The 19,622-nt window shown below is 40.7% G+C and overlaps 1 protein-coding gene across 1 annotated transcript in view; it reads right to left on the bottom strand.

The window, feature by feature from the left end:
• LOC116973324 (ectonucleotide pyrophosphatase/phosphodiesterase family member 3-like) overlaps nt 1–19,622 on the bottom strand; it is a 74,075-nt gene that overhangs the window by 41,723 nt on the left and 12,730 nt on the right. The window contains exons 4-8 of the mRNA XM_033021282.1: nt 16,027–16,087; nt 14,553–14,650; nt 6,730–6,809; nt 4,390–4,509; nt 1,531–1,640 (exon numbers count right to left, since the gene is read on the bottom strand). Coding sequence (XP_032877173.1) covers nt 1,531–1,640; nt 4,390–4,509; nt 6,730–6,809; nt 14,553–14,650; nt 16,027–16,087 — 469 coding nt within the window. The remainder of the gene's footprint in view (nt 1–1,530; nt 1,641–4,389; nt 4,510–6,729; nt 6,810–14,552; nt 14,651–16,026; nt 16,088–19,622) is intronic.

Below are 19,622 nucleotides of genomic sequence, written 5' to 3'. Positions count from 1 at the left end.
ATTCCTGGAGATACCCTTTTTCAGACTAGAGCCAGGGGAAAGGAAAATGAGAGATATAGACCGTGATATAGAGATATAGAACAAATGAATGAAAGATATGCACAAAGTAATGACGATTAAGGAAACAGGCCACTGTTAGCTGTTTGCTAGGTGAGAACACTCGTCTCCAAAGACGTGGAGGTTTATAGGTTAATTGGCTTCGGTAAAATTGTAAATTGTCCAGAGTGTGGAGAATAATGCTAGTGTATGGGGTGATTGCAGGTCAGCACGGACTCAGTGAGCCAAAGGGCCTGTTTCCAACTGAAGGCCAGTGTTTCCAGTGAAGGCCAACTCAATACCCAATGTGCTGAAAAACCTGGCACGGCCAGCACACAATGTCTTGGCATTGTCTTGTGAAAAACATGGTAAATCTTTCTACATTTGCAAACACAGTTGTCCAAACTTAATTCTTATTAAACTCTGCTGTTTGTATTGGATGTCACTTTGTCAAGATTTATCTTCTGCCATTGGTTTCTCTTCGTAAAGACAATCGGGTAACACCATGATAGTAATTATTTTTTAAACGTATTTCCACTTACTTCTATTTTAAAATGGTCAAAGTAATCCTATTCAAAGTGATACACAGCAGCTTGCTTTCAATTGTGATTTGTTATGAGATTTGGGATTTGCTTTAGACATTCAGCAGCGTTTTACCAGTCATTAGAAAGGTATTCAATTAAAAAAGAACTGTTTCAAATGCACTCCACATTAATTAATATTTATTATTCATTTATTAACTACATGAGACTGTAACAACAATATTTGCTGCCCTCTAATTCCAGCAAAGCGAGAGGTGAATGTATTCATGGGTAGCGTAGACAGTGAATTTGCAATTTTAAATATACCTTTGTCACAAAGCCTTCAGAAACATTAAAAAATAATGTTCTGATATCCACTAGTTTGTCTTCAGTCGTATTCTACAAACTCCACAGATGGGGAGCAAATAAGAAACCAACAAACAAACTGACAAACCAACACTCCACATTCCCACTTTACAATGTAATCCCACTGTGAACATCAGTGTTCGGCTTCGAATTTCTTAACCTTCTGAGTTTATAGTTTCATTCAGTGAAGAATAATGAAAATGTAAACCTTAGGTATTCAGTCCAAAGTTAGGGTGAAATTAAATCCTAAAAAATAAATGTCTTCATAAGTTAAATGAAAACTTGATTTAAAAAAAAGACCTACCACTCCCTACACCACTACATTTATAAAATGTGATTCATCATGCAGAAAATAGACTGCCTCTCAATGAATCAACACCTGGCTCCAATTGATCTGAGCACACTGACCCCCGACTTGCAGTGAATATTGACATTTTCTGATTGCAAAATCAATTAACAGAAAATGTTGAAATGTTAACAAAAAATATCAATGATTTGATCTAAATGTGGACAAGCCTTACCACAAGATTTACTACAATGTTCGTTTTGTCATTTACCAACATATTTTCAAGTCTCTCTGCTTTATTTCCTGTGTAGTGATACTTACGAATTGTAATTTACATATTTGTTTGGGTACGTTCCATTAATTTTAACATCCGATCCAGGCCAGAAGAAGGTGCCTGCTTTCAGGCCCTGATACATGGCTGTCAGCCACAACTATGAGAAGAACATAAGCAAAATTAGTACACTCTTATGTGATCAATGATTCCTATGAAAATTATTATGGCAGCAGAGATTCCAGGACCCAGTCACAGGGGCACTCATCTTACTTTCCCAAAAGCCCACATTGGGGTACGTCCAGGTACACATTACGACAGGTGAGCTGGCAGTTTACTGGCCCCATCACAGATTGAGGTAGTCCTTGGCTTTGTCTGAGTAGTAGGTGCCATGATGATGCACTATATAAAGATCAACACTGCCTCTCTGAAATACCTCCACCAGTTTAGTTTAGTTTAGTTTAGTTTAGAGATACAGCACATATATAGGCCCTTCGGTACACTGAGTCCGCGCTGACCAGCTTAACACACACTTAACACCGACGTACACAAACTAGGGACAATTTACAATTTTACAATTTTACCGAAGCCTATTAGCCTACAAACCTAGGATAGACACAAAAAGCTGGAATAACTCAGCGGGTCAGACAGCATTTCTGGAGAAAAGGAATAGGTGACGTTTTGGGTTGAGACCCTTCAGAAGAAGAAGCAATGCTGTCCGACCTACAAAGTTACTCCAGCTTTTTGTATCTCTCATCAGTTTAAACCAGCATCTGCAGTTCCTTCCTACACATTTAACCTACAAACCTCTCGGCCCGTCCCCGCCCGTCCCCGCCCTGCCCATCCGCCTACCTGCCTGCCTGCTCGGTGTCGCCGCCAAGCCAGGCCGGGCTGGGCTACAGGGTGGGGTTGGAGTCGGTGTTCGTCACGGTGGGCACCACGTGTTTCGGTGAGCTGGTGGAGAATATGTCCACCGAGATGGCCGTGAGGGTGAGTTACCGCAGCGTTGGCGGAGGATACTGATGGTCGCAGCCAATCACCCGGCGGGACATGTAAACATGACCACCATTGCACAGAGGGCAGGTAGGGGACAGGGGTGAGTGAGTGAGGGAGAGAGAGACTGGACCAGGGCCTCCACTGAACCCCCACTGCGGCCGCTGCCGGTGGTGGGGAAGACCGTAGACATTTACTGTGAGAAGGGGAGAGAGGAGTTTGTGAGTGAGGCGGGAGAGGCCGCGGTGCAGGAAGGGGCTGTTCCGGCCGTGGCATTGACACAGGAAAGGAGACCAATCTGCGCACGCTGACTGACAGGAGAAGAGACCAATCTGTGCATGCACAAATTTTTAAGATTTTTTAAAACTTTAATAACTTTAAAAATATACCATAAATCGGAACAAAACTTGTTGCACTTGCAGCACAAGAGAATGGTGAGTAAGGTGACGAGAAATCATAGCGCTATCGCTTACCGTTTGTGCGCAAATTGAAAAACCATGTAAACCGGAGGAGCACAAGATCAGAGTTTTAGTTATGTAATAGATAGAAGAAGAATATAGGTTGTCTTGAAGTTAGAATTGAAGTACATTTCATTTTGTAATGTAGGCAACTCTATGTGTTTAACTGGGGATTGTACTTATGTACAGCAATAATCTTACTGATCTGGATGCAATATAAGAATTTCACTGTACGTTAGTGCACGTGACAATTTTGGACCCATTGAATAATTCTAATATGCCATGATAAAGGCATTGAATGTCAATAGAGAAAACTGATTCTCGTCATTGTTACCCACACAGAAGATCCCTAATTATGTGCGGCAGAAAAGCAGAGAGAGTTCTAACTGGAAACATGCTTGATTACAACATTCGGTGATGCAAAAGCATCATTTTGACCATCATCCATAGCCTCTTCTGCTAGTATTTACAGCTTCCAATTATATTCATGCGGACTATCCCCCATTGCGCTAGACAGTGAGTTCTATGCAGACACAACTTTACTGTATATGCAAGAATATTCATATATGCAAGAATACTCATTCATTTTGATGGAAGTAGGTTCTGATGTTATTGATAATTTCATTATTTACCAGAGTAAATAAATAGTGTGTGCAGTGAGCATTATATTAGGCATGCAATGGTAAGCTTTCCAAACATGTGGTCCCATTTTGAAAATCCCTCTATTGGAACCATTATTCTGAAAATGACAGATCAATGATATTGTACCCCATCTTAGGTGTAGCATATTGACCTGAAAGTGCTAAGCAAATACAAACATTAAGCTCGCTCAAATATCTGTCGCATGGAACACCACAAGAATTGGGAATTTCTATCTCATTAGTGTGAATCATTCCTTGTGAGACCCCAGAGTTAAAAAGCCAGTAAATCATCCCAGTATATCTAATGTATTTTATTTATGTATAGTTTAGAAATAACTCACAAATTTTTGGATTAACAGGAAAATTAGGTTTTAAATTGTATTTTAAATAGAATTTAAAATAGAATTTATCTTTAGCTAACCCAGTACATGTAGCCCTTCACCTACAAACAAAGCCTCACTTTCTCAGTAAATTGAAAAACAAAATTAATCGATTTAGAAAATCTGAAATAAGTATCATAACAATACCAGGAAGGTAATCAGCATCTTAAACAAAACACGGTTTAATAAGTAAAAATGTGATAGCTTTTTTTAAATGCTGACTGACCTGCATTGCGTTTCTAGTATTTACTATATTATTACTAATGTTTGTACTTTATAACTTTTTACCATCAATAGATAATACACAATGACATGTCAGTCACAATTGAGACACTAACATTTATTATTCCACATGCATTAACCTTAGATATCCAGAACGGGCTTGAAACATACCAATTTCTAATTACGTAATACAGAAATATTAATATTATACTTACTGGCTGCCCCCCCCACCAAACTGGATTGCTCTTTTCAGTACCAGAGAGGGAGAAGGACATGTCTAATTTGTAATCGTACATGTTGTTGTCAACTATGCCATGTGTCTCTGCATACTGCCCCTAAAAAAAGTGCATTAACTTGAAATAAAAATACATTGACTTAAGATTAATTGAATTCATAATTATTTCAACATAGGGCAATTATATGGAAGCAAGTTAAGGTGGGGGATCAGGAAGGAATGAGAATTATTATATTGTTAGATTTTGCCAGATATATGATTGCGAATGGCTTCTGATGCAATCTGGAGTCAATAGTTTGACTTTCAGTCAAAATATTTGTTTGAGTTTTTTAAAGGGGTGATCAAGAGGATTAATAAGTACACTATAGTAGATGTTGTCTACATGGAGTTTAGTAAGACCTTTGATAAGGTACTCTATGGTAGGTGAGTCTGGAAGGTAAAAACACATGGGTGAGCTGACCAAAAGGGTACAAAGTTGACCTAGTGGAAGGAGGCAGAAGGTAGTAATAGAGGGTTGTTCTCAAATTGAACAGGCATGTAAACAGGAGTGCACCACAGCGACCAGTGCTGGGTGCCCTGTTGTTCATATATATTTAGATTTTGGGTTCAAAAGTAGGTAGCATGTTTAAGGATCTTGCAGATGACACTAACGTTTATGTTAATATTATAATTAATGGTCAGTGAAGAAGGTCGTCTAAGGTTACAGAAGAACATTGATCAACTTAGAAAGAGAACCAAGGAATGGGAGATGGAATTTAACTCAGACAAATGCAAAGTGATGCATTTTGGAAGATTAAACAAGACCAAGTCACACGTGGTGAATGGAAGTTGTTTTGAACAAAAAAAACTTAGAATACAAGTACATTATTCCTCAAAAGTTGAAGAACACAAATAATATGTTTGACTTAATTGGCCGTAAAATTGAGTACAAGAGTTGCGGTGTCATATTACAATTTACAAAATATTAAATTGATCATACTCCCTGTGCAGTTTTGCTCACAGATCTGGTATTGTATGCAGTTTGTGATGACACGCTATAGGAATGATGTGATTATGCTAGTGATGGTGCAGCAAAGATTCGCAAGGATGCCGCCTGGACTGGAGGACTTGAGTTAAAGGAGAGTTTGGATAGGCAGAAACTTTTCTCTGGAGTGAGGGAGGCTTTTGGGTGACATTATAGATATTCATTAAATTATGATGGACATAGACGGGTACGTTGGCACTGTCTTTCTCCTAGGAATGGGAAGTCCGAAATTAGAGGGCCTAGGTTTAAGATGAGAATGGAAAGAATTAAAGGGGATTCGAGGGGCAAGTTTTCCGCTCAGAGTATGGTGCATGTCGAGGATGAGCTGCCCGGGTAGGATGAAGGCAAGTACAATTATCAATCATTTGAATAGTTACATGATAGGGAATGCTTAGATCCCCAGACGTTGATCTCCAGGCTGCAGAGGAGATGAGAACAGTCACTCTTCCTGTGGGGAAAGGTTTGCTTCTAATGCAAGGGACTTCCTGCAGAACTGGTGTCTTAAAACTCTAAATCTGGTGGGAGAGTACTTTGGAGGCGAGACCTTGGAAAATAAGTAAGTAATCTGCATTCTGCAATGAGCATATTTCAAAACCTGTCCCTTGATGGATATCTATTTTATCTATTTACAGATAAAATGGAAATAAAAGTAGAGAATGTTGCAAATATTCAGAGAAGACTAGAGCTAATTTCTATGGGGCATGAAATAGAGTCAATTTCTCAGAATAACATTATTTCATCAGAACTCTGTTTCTCCATCCAAAATTCCAGCAACCTTTCAAGCTGTTTTACATATCCAGCATTAGTGGTTTTATTTGCAATTCAATATTTTTTTTAATTTTGCTGTTTGCATTATTTCAAATAACTTGGATGCAATCAAAATGGGCATAAACTAAAGGCCACGAGTTATGATTTTTAACTGCTTTCCTGATTTTGTGAAGATAGATATTTTCTAGAATCACTGTGACACTGCAATAGCCCCACAGAAGTTCTATAGCTCCTGCACAGTATAATTTTTTATCATCCAAAGCCAACCTAGGTGGGGTACAAATTCCTAAATATTGGCAATATCCTAAAATTAAAGTGAAATAGGAAATTTCAAGATTTTTTCCATGTTTCCATTATTTAGTGTATCCATGGCAGCAAGCTGAGTCACTGAGGATGACTAAGATAATGTCCACTGACTAACTTGCTTACTACTGTGCCTGCGCTGCAGTTTTTATAATCTAATTTTCAAAGTTACACGCAGAATGGAAACTTGACAGAAAGTCACTGTGGCTTAAATGAAAAACTTACCGTGACAATTGTGTAATGATTGGGAAACGTTTTAGTGGGATACATAGGTCTCAGATACGTGGCGTGTGTTCCACAGGATCCTGGAATAATTACATCAAGTTTAGTTATATCTTTAAACAGTCACAATATTTCACAACAGTTCATTTGCAGCTTCTTGAACTGACAGTGCTGTAGTTTGAGTAACAATTAGTCAATATAGTTCAAAAACAGAATGTATAAAATATAGCTTGGGATATTTGGATTGCAATTGTTTTGTAACTCCAGTCATCACACAACTGCAATCCAGTGTATAATCCAGATTGAAACAAAGTGAGGCTCCATAAAATCAAAGATAATGTTGTAATTCACTGAACTAAACATTTAAGTGCATCAATGCAAATAATAAGGAACTACTTTTGTGAAACAGTTGTGAAGTCCAACAGAAAATAATAGAAATGCAGCAAAATGTAAAGAGATGAACTTTGTTGAGAATGTTGGGAAGCTCTCTATCTGCTTCGCATTTATTTGTTGTATATGAGACAGAAACAAAGCAGAACTTCCATTCCAAACTTCAAAAGACACCTGCAATTTCTTCCTCTATCTTAGTGGAGAAAAATCCACTCTTCCCATATTCTGATTTACAGAACATCTTGCCTTTATTAAAAGAAAGTCATTTCTTTCGGTCCTAACATGAACAAGAGTGGTTCTGTACAGTGTTAGTTTGAGGAAACAGATAACATCCTTCGAGACTCCCTTGAGTCGACGGAATGATCCATATTCGAGGACTGTGACAATCCTGAATGAGTATGCACTGCTGGCACAGACCTCATCAGTAAGTGTTTAGAGGACTGCATGCCAAAGAAGACATTACGAGTGTTCCCCAACTGGAAACCATGGATAGAAACATAGAAAATAGGTGCAGGAGTAGGCCATTCGGCCCTTCGAGCCAGCTATTCAACATGATCATGGCTGATCATCCAACTCAGTATCCTGTACCTTCCTTCTCTCCATACCCCCTGATCCCTTTAGCCACAAGGGCCACATCTAACTCCCTCTTAAATATAGCCAATGAACTGGCCTTAACTACCTTCTGTGGCAGAGAATTCCAGAGATTCACCACTCTCTGTGTGAAAAATGTTTTTCTTATCTCGGTCCTAAAAGATTTCCCCCTTATCCTTAAACTGTGACCCCTTGTTCTGGATTTCCCCATCATCTGGAACAATCTTCCTGCATCTAGCCTGTCCAACACCTTAAGAATTTTGTACGTTTCTATAAGATCACCCCTCAATCTCCTAAATTCTAGCGAGTACAAGCCGAGTCTATCTAGTCTTTCTTCATATGAAAGACCTGACATCCCAGAAATCAGTCTGGTGAACCTTCTCTGTACTCCCTCTATGGCAAGAATGTCTTTCCTCAGATTTGGAGACCAAAACTGAACCATGAGGTCCATTCCCAGGTGAAGGCCAAGCCTGCAGCATTCAAGTCGAACGATCCAGCATTGGTAATCTACATATGACCAACACAAACTCATAAAGGATGCCGAGGAAATTCCAAGCCAAGCTAGAATCCTAGGATAACAAACTGAAGTCAGGCAATATTGCTAGAACAACAAAGCTCCTCCTGATAAACACAATGCATTCTATGCTCGCTTTGAACAGAAGGTCAGTGGAATGAAATAATCTTGCACAACATCCTCGGGTGAGCCTGTATATATTGTTATTGTGGAAAATGCAAGATCGGCCTTCCTAAGAGTGAACCCATGAAAGGCGACTGGTCTGGATGGAGTTGCCAGCTGCATCTTCAGGAACTGGGCAGACCATCTGTCAGGAGGATTTAACCTCGTCTTACTGTGGCAGACGTAAGATCGGCTTTCCCGAGAGTAAATTTGCAGAAATAAACTAGTAAGGAGTCCCTGGCTGCATCTTCTGGATCTGCCATGTCTTCAGCACCTGTGTGGATCAACTTTCACAGAGATCTTTAACCTCTCATTACTCAATTCTGAGGTCACCACCTGCTTCATAAAGACCACTATCATTACTATACTGTATAAATGTAAGGTAGCGTGCCCTACTGACATCCACCCTTCATGAACTGGTTTGAGAGACTGGTGATGGTGCACCCTAACTACATGCTTTCATGCTGCCTCGGAAAAACAACCACAGCTCTTCCCGCTCCAAAGACGGGCATCTCCGCAATGTCAGGTCCGCAGGCTCCGCGACTGGAGCCCTAAGGTTGGTCCCGGCCCGAGGCCGCCGCAGGCTCCACGATGTTAGGCCCAACGACACCGGAGACCGGACAGGGAAAAAGTCGGGTCCCCGTACAGGGAAGAGACTAACGGTTTCCCCACCCCACCCCCCACATATACACAGCTAAAGAAAAATAATAAAAACTAGTCAAGACATACATTTAACGAGACAAAAATTTAATAAAAGACAGACGGACTGTAGTCGAACCACTGCCAATAGGCGCCGCCACACCATACTTAATATTAACATGTTAACATAGAAAAAGTCATTGTAATCACGGTACAATTAGAGAAATTAGCACGACCTTTTAGCAAAATGGCAACTAAAGGTTGATTTAGGCACTCGATCGTGAAAAAGGCATTATCTTGGTGAAATCACCAAAAAAGGCATGAAAAGGCACATGGCATTTATAGCAAAATCCTGGCTCTAGTTACCAGGCTTTTGACTGGTCCTTCCATAAGCGAAGGTATGGTTTGATTCACCTCTACCCCATTGAAGACAGTAGATTTTGTCTCTGGAACTGACGCACTATAATGCACTACAATGCTGAGAACTATATTCTGCACACTATATCTTTCCCTTTGATCTATCTATTGTATTGGAGTTTGACGATTGCATTTATGTACGTTATATCTGATCTGCTTGGATAGCTTGCGAAACAAAGGTTTTCACATGAATGTTAGTACATGTGACAATAATAAACCAAAATCTAGCACTCTACCCTGCATTCTGGTTATTTTTCTCTTTGCGTAAAGGGTTCAGTCCAGATCTCGGGCTCTGTCTGTATGGAGTTTGCACGTTTTCCCTGTGATCATTTGGGTTTCCTCTTGGGTTCCAGTTTCCACCCACATTCCAAAGACATGTGGGTTTACAGATTAATTTCCCCATATAAATAGCCGCTAATGTGTAGGAAGTTGATGCGATAGTGGATAACAGAGGACTAGTGTGAACGGGTGATCGATGATTGGTGTGGACTTGGTTAGCCGAAGGGCCTGTATCCATACTGTATCACTAAACTAAAACTACTCGCTGTACTTGTGTATGCCTTGAATGTACTCGTGTATGGTATGTTTTGACTGCATAGCATGCAAAAAAAAATTCCTCATTGTATCTTAGAACACATGACAATAAAAACCTATAACAATATTAAACCAATAATAATAATAAACACATAACAATAGCAATGTACTTGCCATTTTATTGTAAAGGGAATAAAAGAACAGGTATGGTATTTGTCAAGTCAAACTGAAATGAAAGGACTAATGCTAAATTAAAATCACAAGCGCACAATAGTAGGAAAAGAGCATATACCGTACAGGTGAAATGGAGTTAAAGGGGGAGGAGTGTTAGGTATGGGATAATTAAGATAAGTAATTGGTGTCTTGTGATATCTTGGGCAAGTGAGCAGGGGGAGACTGGAGGTGGCGTCCTGCAGTAAAGAAGCTTGTATGATTCCTCCCGTGTCCGAGCCTTTATTCAAGACTGTTCAAAGCATCCGAATACACAACAATTGGCGACGAGGATAAAAGATCGAAGATAAGAACAAGGCCAGCAAGAAGAATCGAAAACAAAAGTTAAAAATAGAAGTAGTATTTGGAAACAAGTGGAACAGCACCAAGCCAAATGGCTTTGAATTGGCGCCAAAAAGAAAAAAGGTAGGAACGGGAAGCAATAGCTCAGGGAAGAGCTAGGAAAACAAGCAGGGGCAGTAAGGGTCACCAAGCACGGTGTCAGCTTACCTGGAATGTATCCAGGGCTGTGCAGCCCACAGCCAAGCCCAAGCAGCAGCCACAGACGTCGGGTGGGGGCCTAGTACCGTGAAGGCCATGGACAGGTCCAGAGAAGCCACCGACAAGAGGACCGTGTAGCCCACGGCCAGCCCCAGTAGCAGCCACAGACGTCAGGTGAGGGCCTAGTACCGTGTAGGCCACGGACAGGTCCAGAGAGCCACCGACAGAGGCCGAGTCTTCAGCCCAACCGGGAACAGTCAACCCGGTGGGGGGAGAAAACAGAGAAAGCCTGGTCGGGATCAGAGTCAGCCCGACCGTGAACAGAAAAGCGGACAGGCCTGCGAGAGAAGTTGACTTGCGGCTAAAACTTGAACAGTATAATCTAAGAGACTGTCCTAAAAACTGCCGCGATCGCCAGCAAAGGCATGCAGAACTGATTATCTACAGCACCCGATTGGCAGCCGGTTTTTAACCTGCTAAAAGACTAAACTGTTAAATACCTTAAGACCTACAACATCCAAATGCCTTCAAAGTAATGGCTGAAGCAATAAATCAAGTGGAACTGTAAATTAATTGCTGAATCTGCCAAAATAAAAAAGGGAAAAAAAGAAAAAATGGAAAAGAAGTGTTTGGTCATTGAGTGAAATCCAGTTCATCATTTCGGGGTGGATAAATCAGATCCCTTTCAAGCGGGGAATCTGCACAAAAACATTAGAAGACTTGACAGTATTGGAAATATCGTGGTTAAAAGATGATATTTCAGTTTTAGAAGTGGAATAGGAGAAAGAGGGTATTCAAGTATTGGTTCTACTGGAGTTTATGGAGGGTGGTAGATAGGAAAATTGTACCAACATCCATGAAATGAACTTTGGAGACGCCTGCTGTTAGGTATACAAATTGTTGCAATGTTATGGTTTCAAACTGATCTAAATGCGTTCTCAAAAATGTGTAATTTTGGTTTTACAATTTTACGGTCAGAATATCAGTCAGTAATCTAAAGAGAACATTTAATTGCTGTTTTTAATCACTGTTTCTTCTAGAAACTTACAAAATTCTTAAGGGGTTGGACAGGCTAGATGCAGGAAGATTGCTCCCGATGTTGTGGAAGTCCAGGACAAGGGGTCACAGCTTAAGGATAAAGGGGAAATCCTTTAAAACCGAGATGAGAAGAACTTTTTTCACACAGAGAGTGGTGAATCTCTGGAACTCCCTGCCACAGAGGGTAGTCGAGGCCAGTTCATTGGCTATATTTAAGAGGGAGTTAGATGTGGCCCTTGTGGCTAAGGGGATCAGAGGGTATGGAGAGAAGGCAGGTACGGGATACTGAGTTGGATGATCAGCCATGATCATATTGAATGGCGGTGCTGGCTCGAAGGGCCGAATGGCCTACTCCTGCACCTAATTTCTCTGTTTCTATGTTTCAAATATGCTTGGTGGACTGTGGCACTTTACATTCAACGTTATTTTGTTTCAGACTTAAAAATTACTAAATTGTAAAAGAAAATGGATAGAAAACGTACCATATGGCATGGGTTACATAATACCTTTCCATGCTGATAAAGATATGAATCCATATATAAGTATCATGTTACGGGAGCAGAATTAGGCCATTCTGCCCATCGAGTACTGCACCATTCAACCATGGCTGATCTAGCTATCACTCCCAACCCCATTCTCCTGCCTTCACCCCATAACCCCTGATACCCTTACTAATCAAATCAATCTCCACCTTAAAAACGTCCAAGGACAGCCTCGATAGCCATCTGTGGCAATGAATTCCACAGATTTGCCAACCTCTGACTAAAAAATAAATTCCACCTCATTTCCTTTCTAAAGGTATGTCTTTTTATTTTGCGGCTATGCCCTCTTGTCAGCGATTCTCGGACTAGTGGAAACAACCTCCTCACATCCACTCTATCCAGGCCTTTCACTATTTGGTAAGTTTCATTGAGCTACCCCCTCATCCTTCTAAATTCCAGCGAGTACAGGCCCACTACCGTCAAATGTGCATCAGATGTTAACCCATTCATTCCTGGGATCATTCTGGTAAACCTCCTCTGGATCCTCCCCAAAGCCAGCATATCTTTCCTCAGATTTGGGGCCCAAAACTGCTTACGATATACCAAACGTGGCCTGCGAGTACTGTATAAAGCCTCATTATTACATCTCTGTTTTTATATTCTAGTCTTATCGGAAAAAATGCTAACATTGCATTTTCCTGCCTTAACACCAATTCAAATTGCAAATTAACTTTTCAGGAACCTTGCACCAGCACTCCAAAATCACTTTGACCCTTTGATTTCTGAATTATCTCCCCATTTAGAAAATAGTCTCTGCCTTTATTCCTGCGACCAAAATGCATAATCGCACATGTTGCTACACTGTATTCCATCTGCCACTTCTCTGCCCACTCTCTCAACCTGTCCGAGCCTTCTGCAGAGTGGTTTGGGAATGGCTCCATCCAGGACTACAAGAAATTGCAGCGAATTGTAGTCGCAGCCCAGGCCATCACACAAACCAACCTCCTTTTATGGACTCCATTTATACTTCATGCTGCCTCGGAAAGACCAACAGTATAATCAAGGATGAGTCGCACCCTGACCACTCCCACTTCTCCCCTCTCCCATCAGGTAAAAGGTATAGAAGTGTGATAACGCACATTCAGATTCAGATTCAGGGACAGTTTCTTCCCAGCTGTTATCAAGCAACTGAATCATCCTACCACAACCAGAGAACAGGGCTGAACTACTATCTACCTCTTTGATGACCCTCTGACTATCCTTGATCAGACTTTGCTGGCTTTACCTTTCACAAAATGTTATTCCCTTATCACGTATCTATGCCCAGCACCAACCCCAATGGAACACTACTAGTCACTGGCAGCCAACCAGAAAAGCCCCCCTTTTTTCCCACTCTTGAATTTTGCCATCCAGCCAACTTTCTATCCATGCTTGTATCTTCACTCTAATGCCATGGGCTCTCATCTTCATTAGCAGCCTCATAAGCGGCACTTTATCAAAGACCTTCTAAAAATCCAGATAAACAATATCTACTAACTTTTCTTTGGCTGACTTTTTCCAGATGTACCATTTCCAGATTTTTGTACCAGGTGCTTCTAAGTTCTCGGAAACCTCATCCTTTATAGTGGACCTATAAACCTTACCAATAGTTTTCCCGTCTTTAGCTTCGCTCTCTTCTTCAACATCGGAGTAACATTCACAATTTTCTAATCCTCTGGAATACTCCTGCCTTTAGTGATTCTTCAAAGATCATCACTTTGATCTCCACAATCTCGAAAGCCACCTCTTTCAGAACCCTGGTGTGTAGTCCATTTGGTTCAGGTGACTTATCCACCTTCAGATCTTTCTGCTTCCCAAGCACCTTCTCCTTAGTAATAGCCACACCAGTAACTTCTGTCCCTTGACTCCCTTGAATTTCAGGCACATTGCTGATGTCTTCTGCTACGAAGACTGACACGAAAAATATATTCAATTCATCTGACCTTTCCTTATTCCCCGTTATCACTTCTCCAGCATCATTTCCCAGTGGTCCAATGTCCACTCTTGCCTCTCTTGCTCTTTATATATCTGAATAAACTTTTGCTATCCTCTTTTATATTGTTGGCTAGGTTACCTTCATTTTTTCTCCCTGTATTGCCTTATTAGTTATCTTCTGTTGGTTTTTAAAAGCTTCCCAATCAATATATTTATTGTTTTTATTAAAACATAGAGATATGAGAATATTGTAAGGCTGTATAATCTTTGAATGCTACCATTGAACAGATCTTTTAATCTATTGGATTTTTGTTGGAAAGACATATTATGGCAGGCCGTATGCATTTAGCTGGTATTTATTTCTAGTGTCTTACTGAGTTTCTCAATAACTGGGATGAACATGTCCCACGTCTCTAGATACTCTGCACGAAATCCATCTAGTGAAACCAGTATCAAAGGTGGACGGGAAAATCTGAAATCCAAGGATAACATGTTATTTTAATTATAATTATTGAATTTGCATCAATGTTATCACAGATATCAACTTTCTTAACATTCTGTTTATTTACATGCAATTCACATTGATAAGTTTATGTTCTAGGAGTTGAATTAGGCCATTTGGCCCATGAAGTCTACTCTGCCATCCAATCATGGCTGATCTATCTTTCCCTCTCAACCTCATTCTCCTGCCTTCGCCCCATAACCCCTGACACCCTTACTAATCAAGAATCTGTTAATCTCCACCTTCAAAATATATCCATTGACGGCCTCCACAGCCGACTGTGGCAATGAATTCCACAGATTCACCACCCTCTGACCAAAGAAATTCCTTCTCATCTCCTTTCTAAAGGTATGTCCTTTTATTCTGAGGCTATGCCCTGTGGTCCTAGACTCTCCCACTAGTGCAAACATCCTCTCCACTCTATCCAGGCCTTGTTTGTCTGAAGGGTCTTTCTGAAATATTAACTCTTTTTATTTCCATTGAAGCAGCCTGGCCAGCTGAGTGTTTCCAGCATTCAAGTCAATAACCTTTCATGAGACCTTGAAACATTTAGTAATGTGAAAACCAAGGTGAGATGGGAGGACAAAACAAATAAGAAGAACTGTAACAAGGAACAAGGTCGAAATTGAAAGATTACAGGGCATAGGTTTAAGGTGAGAGGGAATTTAAAGGAAAAGTGTCGGGAGCAATTTTTTTTGAAACAGGGAGGGTAGATGTCTGGAACACATTGCCGGGGGTGGGGGTGGTGGAACCAAACATGATCGTGATGTTTAAGGGGCATTTATTCAGACTCATGAACATGCAGGGAATGGAAGATTGTGGATCATGTGCAAGTAGATGGGGTTACTTTATTAGACATAATGAACATAGAACTTTTCCATGTTTGATGTTCCACGTTCTGCCTGAATAGAACTGAGCCTCAGCTGACGTAAGCAACAGGCATCCAACCAAAGATGTTTCCTCTCGCCTTGCCTAAACATTAACACTCGCATCCCCCCCCCCCCCACTACCCCCACTCAACTACATCTACAATACTAATTTTGGTTCGAAGTCGAGTTGAACCATTGAAACATTGTGTTATTGGAACCATCTAGTTTAGTTTAAATTAAGGGTAAGCTGATGGGATCATACAGACATTTCCCACAGGCTGTTCCTGAACGGAATCAAGCTTTTACTAAATTAAGTTACAAAATAATTTTATACACTTTGGAAATGTTGGGAATTCATATTAATTACTTCAGAACAACGTTTGTTCTTTTTCTAATTCAGCACAGCTGCCTTTCCCTGCGTTCTCTAAATCATGAGCCACTGAGCTAATGTATTTATTTAATTATAGATACCCTTACCCTGCAGGACACACAGGAGTATTGATTTCTTCGCACTCATCGTCCCACCAGGATGTTTCCACTGCACACAAAGTAAGATCATTGAAATGATATCTGAAATTTTGAGTTCTCATTCACATCAAACTTCACATTTTCATTAAATTAAACAAAGTTCATGCTTTGCACAAAAGAAATAGAAGCTTCATGTCAGCTACAATAAGATCACAGCAGCCACAGTCCTGTACAAGACCTACATGCATTTATTTCCCTTAATATTTAAAACATATTTTAACCTATGTCCTTAATATGTTCAGTAACTGAACTATCATAGTCCACATAGATAGAGAATTCTGGGTGAAAAATATTCTTCTTATCTTAGTCCAGGAGAGCTGCTCTCTATTCAAACTCTTGAATTCGGACACCCCACTCAGGGGAAATAACAACCTTACATCTATCAGGTACAATGAAGTGAGATGTTTTATATTTCAGAAGTGCAGTTATTATAGCTGTAATCAACCAGAATCTTGTGTCTAAGAACATAAAATTTATACTTCAATTTGCATTCGGAATAACGATAAATTGACATTCAATTGATGAGGTTTAATCAGAGATTCCACTATGATAGTTTGCTGTGATTGTAACTATGCAGAATTCCACAGGACCATTACTCTTCTAATTAATTATTGATCTGGATTGATCTGCTTGTGGGCATGATTTGTAGTTAACACAAACTCTTGTACACTGGTAAGACAATATTTTAGCCTGATCTAAATGAGATGTGGGAATGGGCCCCCATTTCACTGATATATTTTGTTTTAGTGCATGCACTGTTTAGCATCTAGGGTCTGACTAATGTTGTGCTGCCGTGTATCTACTCAGTTTACCTGTGACCGACCGGGTGGATTTACCTCCCACATTTCAAAGACGTGCAAGTTTGTAGGTTAATTGGCCTCTGTAAATTCTCCCTAGTGTGTAGGATAGAACTAGTGTATACTGCAAGTGATCGTGGGTCAGCGCAGACTCGGTGGTCCGAAGGGCCTGTTTCCAAGCTGTAGCTCTATCTGTTAACCCTGCATATTTCAGATTGAAAATTCTGCGTCACAGAAGGTAGTTGAGGCCAGTTCATTGGCTATATTTAAGAGGGAGTTAGATGTGGCCTTTGTGGCTAAAGGGATCAGGGGGTATGGAGAGAAGGCAGGTACAGGATACTGAGGATACTGAGTTGGATGATCAGCCATGATCATATTGAATGGCGGTGCAGGCCCTAAGGGCCGAATGGCCTACTCCTGCACCTATTTTCTATGTTTCTATGTTTCTATGTCATGCGACACAACCTTGAATGACAGAAATTCTATCAACACGTATGTTTTCTGTCAATTTCCATTGTTCCTTTGTTTCCTACCAACTGACCCATGATCACCTCTAATTATTTTTGAGTACGCAGCCTGCCGATAAACTGGAATCTCATAAGTTCATAAGTTCATGAAGCTGGATCTGATCTAAGTACACGAACACGAGGGAAGTTCCATTTCAAAGATCGTATGCTTTATATTTTTATTTGACCACTCCCTATTACTCAAAAATCTACAATGCTACTTTCAATCTTTGAAGACAATAATGTAAAGTCCACAGGCTAATTAGCTTGATATGGTATCTACATCATGGTTTGTATGTTTTAGTTTTCAAAGTAGTACATTGATTAGAAATTTGTTGGAATATTGGGAGAGTCCCTTTTCGCAGACAATATTAAAATCATCGAAGATGGCAAATTTTTAATTTGATTTCAACCAACTTTTTTTAAATGATGAAAGTCTTTTTGGTTTCAACAGAAAATAACAAACAGCCTTGTTGCAAATTTTACAAATGGTGCAGCAATAATCAGTCATTTGCAAACAACCTTAGTGGCTTGTCAGTGAATGTTTTTCACTGTGATGGAACATCCATAGCTCAGCACATTACAAAATTTTCCAGTTAGTTTAGGAAAATACTGGAAAACAGTGCCCGGTATTCTGCAATAGATAACCCGATAGAAAGTAGAAAGCCAATGGACTGCTAGATTTCATGCACATGGACACCTAGTATGGAGAGTAGGCATACTGGTAAAGCAGGCAGTGAAGAAAGCTAATGGCATGTTGGCCTTCATTGTGAGAGGATTTGAGTTTAGGAGCAAGGAGGTCCTACTGCAGTTGTACAGGGCCCTGGTGAGACCACACCTGGAGTATTGTGTGCAATTTTGGTTTCCTAATTTGAGGAAGGCGATTCTTGCTATTGTGGGAATGCATCGTAGGTTCACCAGGTTAATTCCCGGGATGGCAGGACTGACATATGATGAAAGAATGAGGCTTGTATTCTCTGGAATTTAGAAGGGAATTTAAAATGAAAGGGTTGAGTGTTTTTCTTGTGATTAACGAAAGCTGTATTTGAATTTATGAGATGTTTTCAAAATTGTGTAAAACTTCAAGTTAAGATAATGGGAGTACTTCCAGCAGTTGGCTAATTGATGATAATTAGGCATAAATTGGTTATTGTTGCATGAGGAAGTGAGAAGGAATATTGTCAATCAAAAGTAGAGACTGCAGCATCATTTAGTCTCAAGGTCATTTGATATCCAGTTTTCCTTTTCAAGAGGAGTCCTTCTGAATGACACTCCAGTTACAAGATGGGGACAGCCCTATGGAGTGGCACATCCAGAAAAAGGAGGCAAATCAACTTCAAGAAAACGTTGGAAACAGTAGCAATCCTCCATTTGAATTTCTTTTTCTATCGTGCGAGTAGTTAGTGTGGTCTTGCCTGCATTCTCCACCAGTGTGGCATCGGGGATAACGCCAGGTTCGGCAGTGACCTCACTGACACTGACATGAAATGCATGTGATATGTTTTATTTACAGTGACAGGAAATTCCAGGACTGCATGGGGACGCTGTCCCTCAGCGTCAGGGTGCATGTAAGGTGCTGCTGGCAATCTCGGGCTTGTCCTGGCGGCTCAGTCCTGGCATCATAGGTGGGGGCCTGACTATATCAGGCTTCTCCCCGCAGTTTACCCATACCTTGAGAGGAAGTAACTGGCAGTCTCTGGCTTATCTTGGAAGCTCAGTCTTTGTTTCTCTGTGAGGGCGCAGTCCCTCGTTGTCCGTGGACAGGAAGAAGCACTGGTAGCTCAGGCTTGCACCGGCCGCTCAGTCTTAGCTTCAGTAGTAGTGCTAGTTATCGTGGGCATCTTCCAGGCAGCCCAATCTTGACCACACGGTGGCACTGGTTGTCTCGGGTTTGTCCCAGTTGTTCAGTCTTCCTTAAACTTAAGCGGCCTTTTCACGGGGCGAGTTGACGCAAGATGTCACCAGAGTGAAGTGGTCGTGGTCCAGCACGAGTCTCGCACGATATAACGGCAGTAGATAAAGAGTTCCCACGGTACTCGGCATTTCTGCTATTTGTGCGAGTGACTTGTCCGTTTCCCGAGCTTTCCCGTTAAATCTTGAATGAACATCGTGAACTACACGTGACACAAATGATGTAACTTTTTTTTTCACACACTATATATATCCTCCCTTGGTTGAATTGGCTCATTTGGAGACATATTTTACTGTGTATGTGGGAGACACAGATGGACTGAGCACAGTA

Source organism: Amblyraja radiata, chromosome 5 (assembly GCF_010909765.2).
Source record: "Amblyraja radiata isolate CabotCenter1 chromosome 5, sAmbRad1.1.pri, whole genome shotgun sequence".
Taxonomy (NCBI): Eukaryota; Metazoa; Chordata; class Chondrichthyes; order Rajiformes; family Rajidae; genus Amblyraja; species Amblyraja radiata.
Note: the sequence above shows the minus strand (reverse complement) of the source record. Positions and strands in the feature narration are given on the sequence as shown.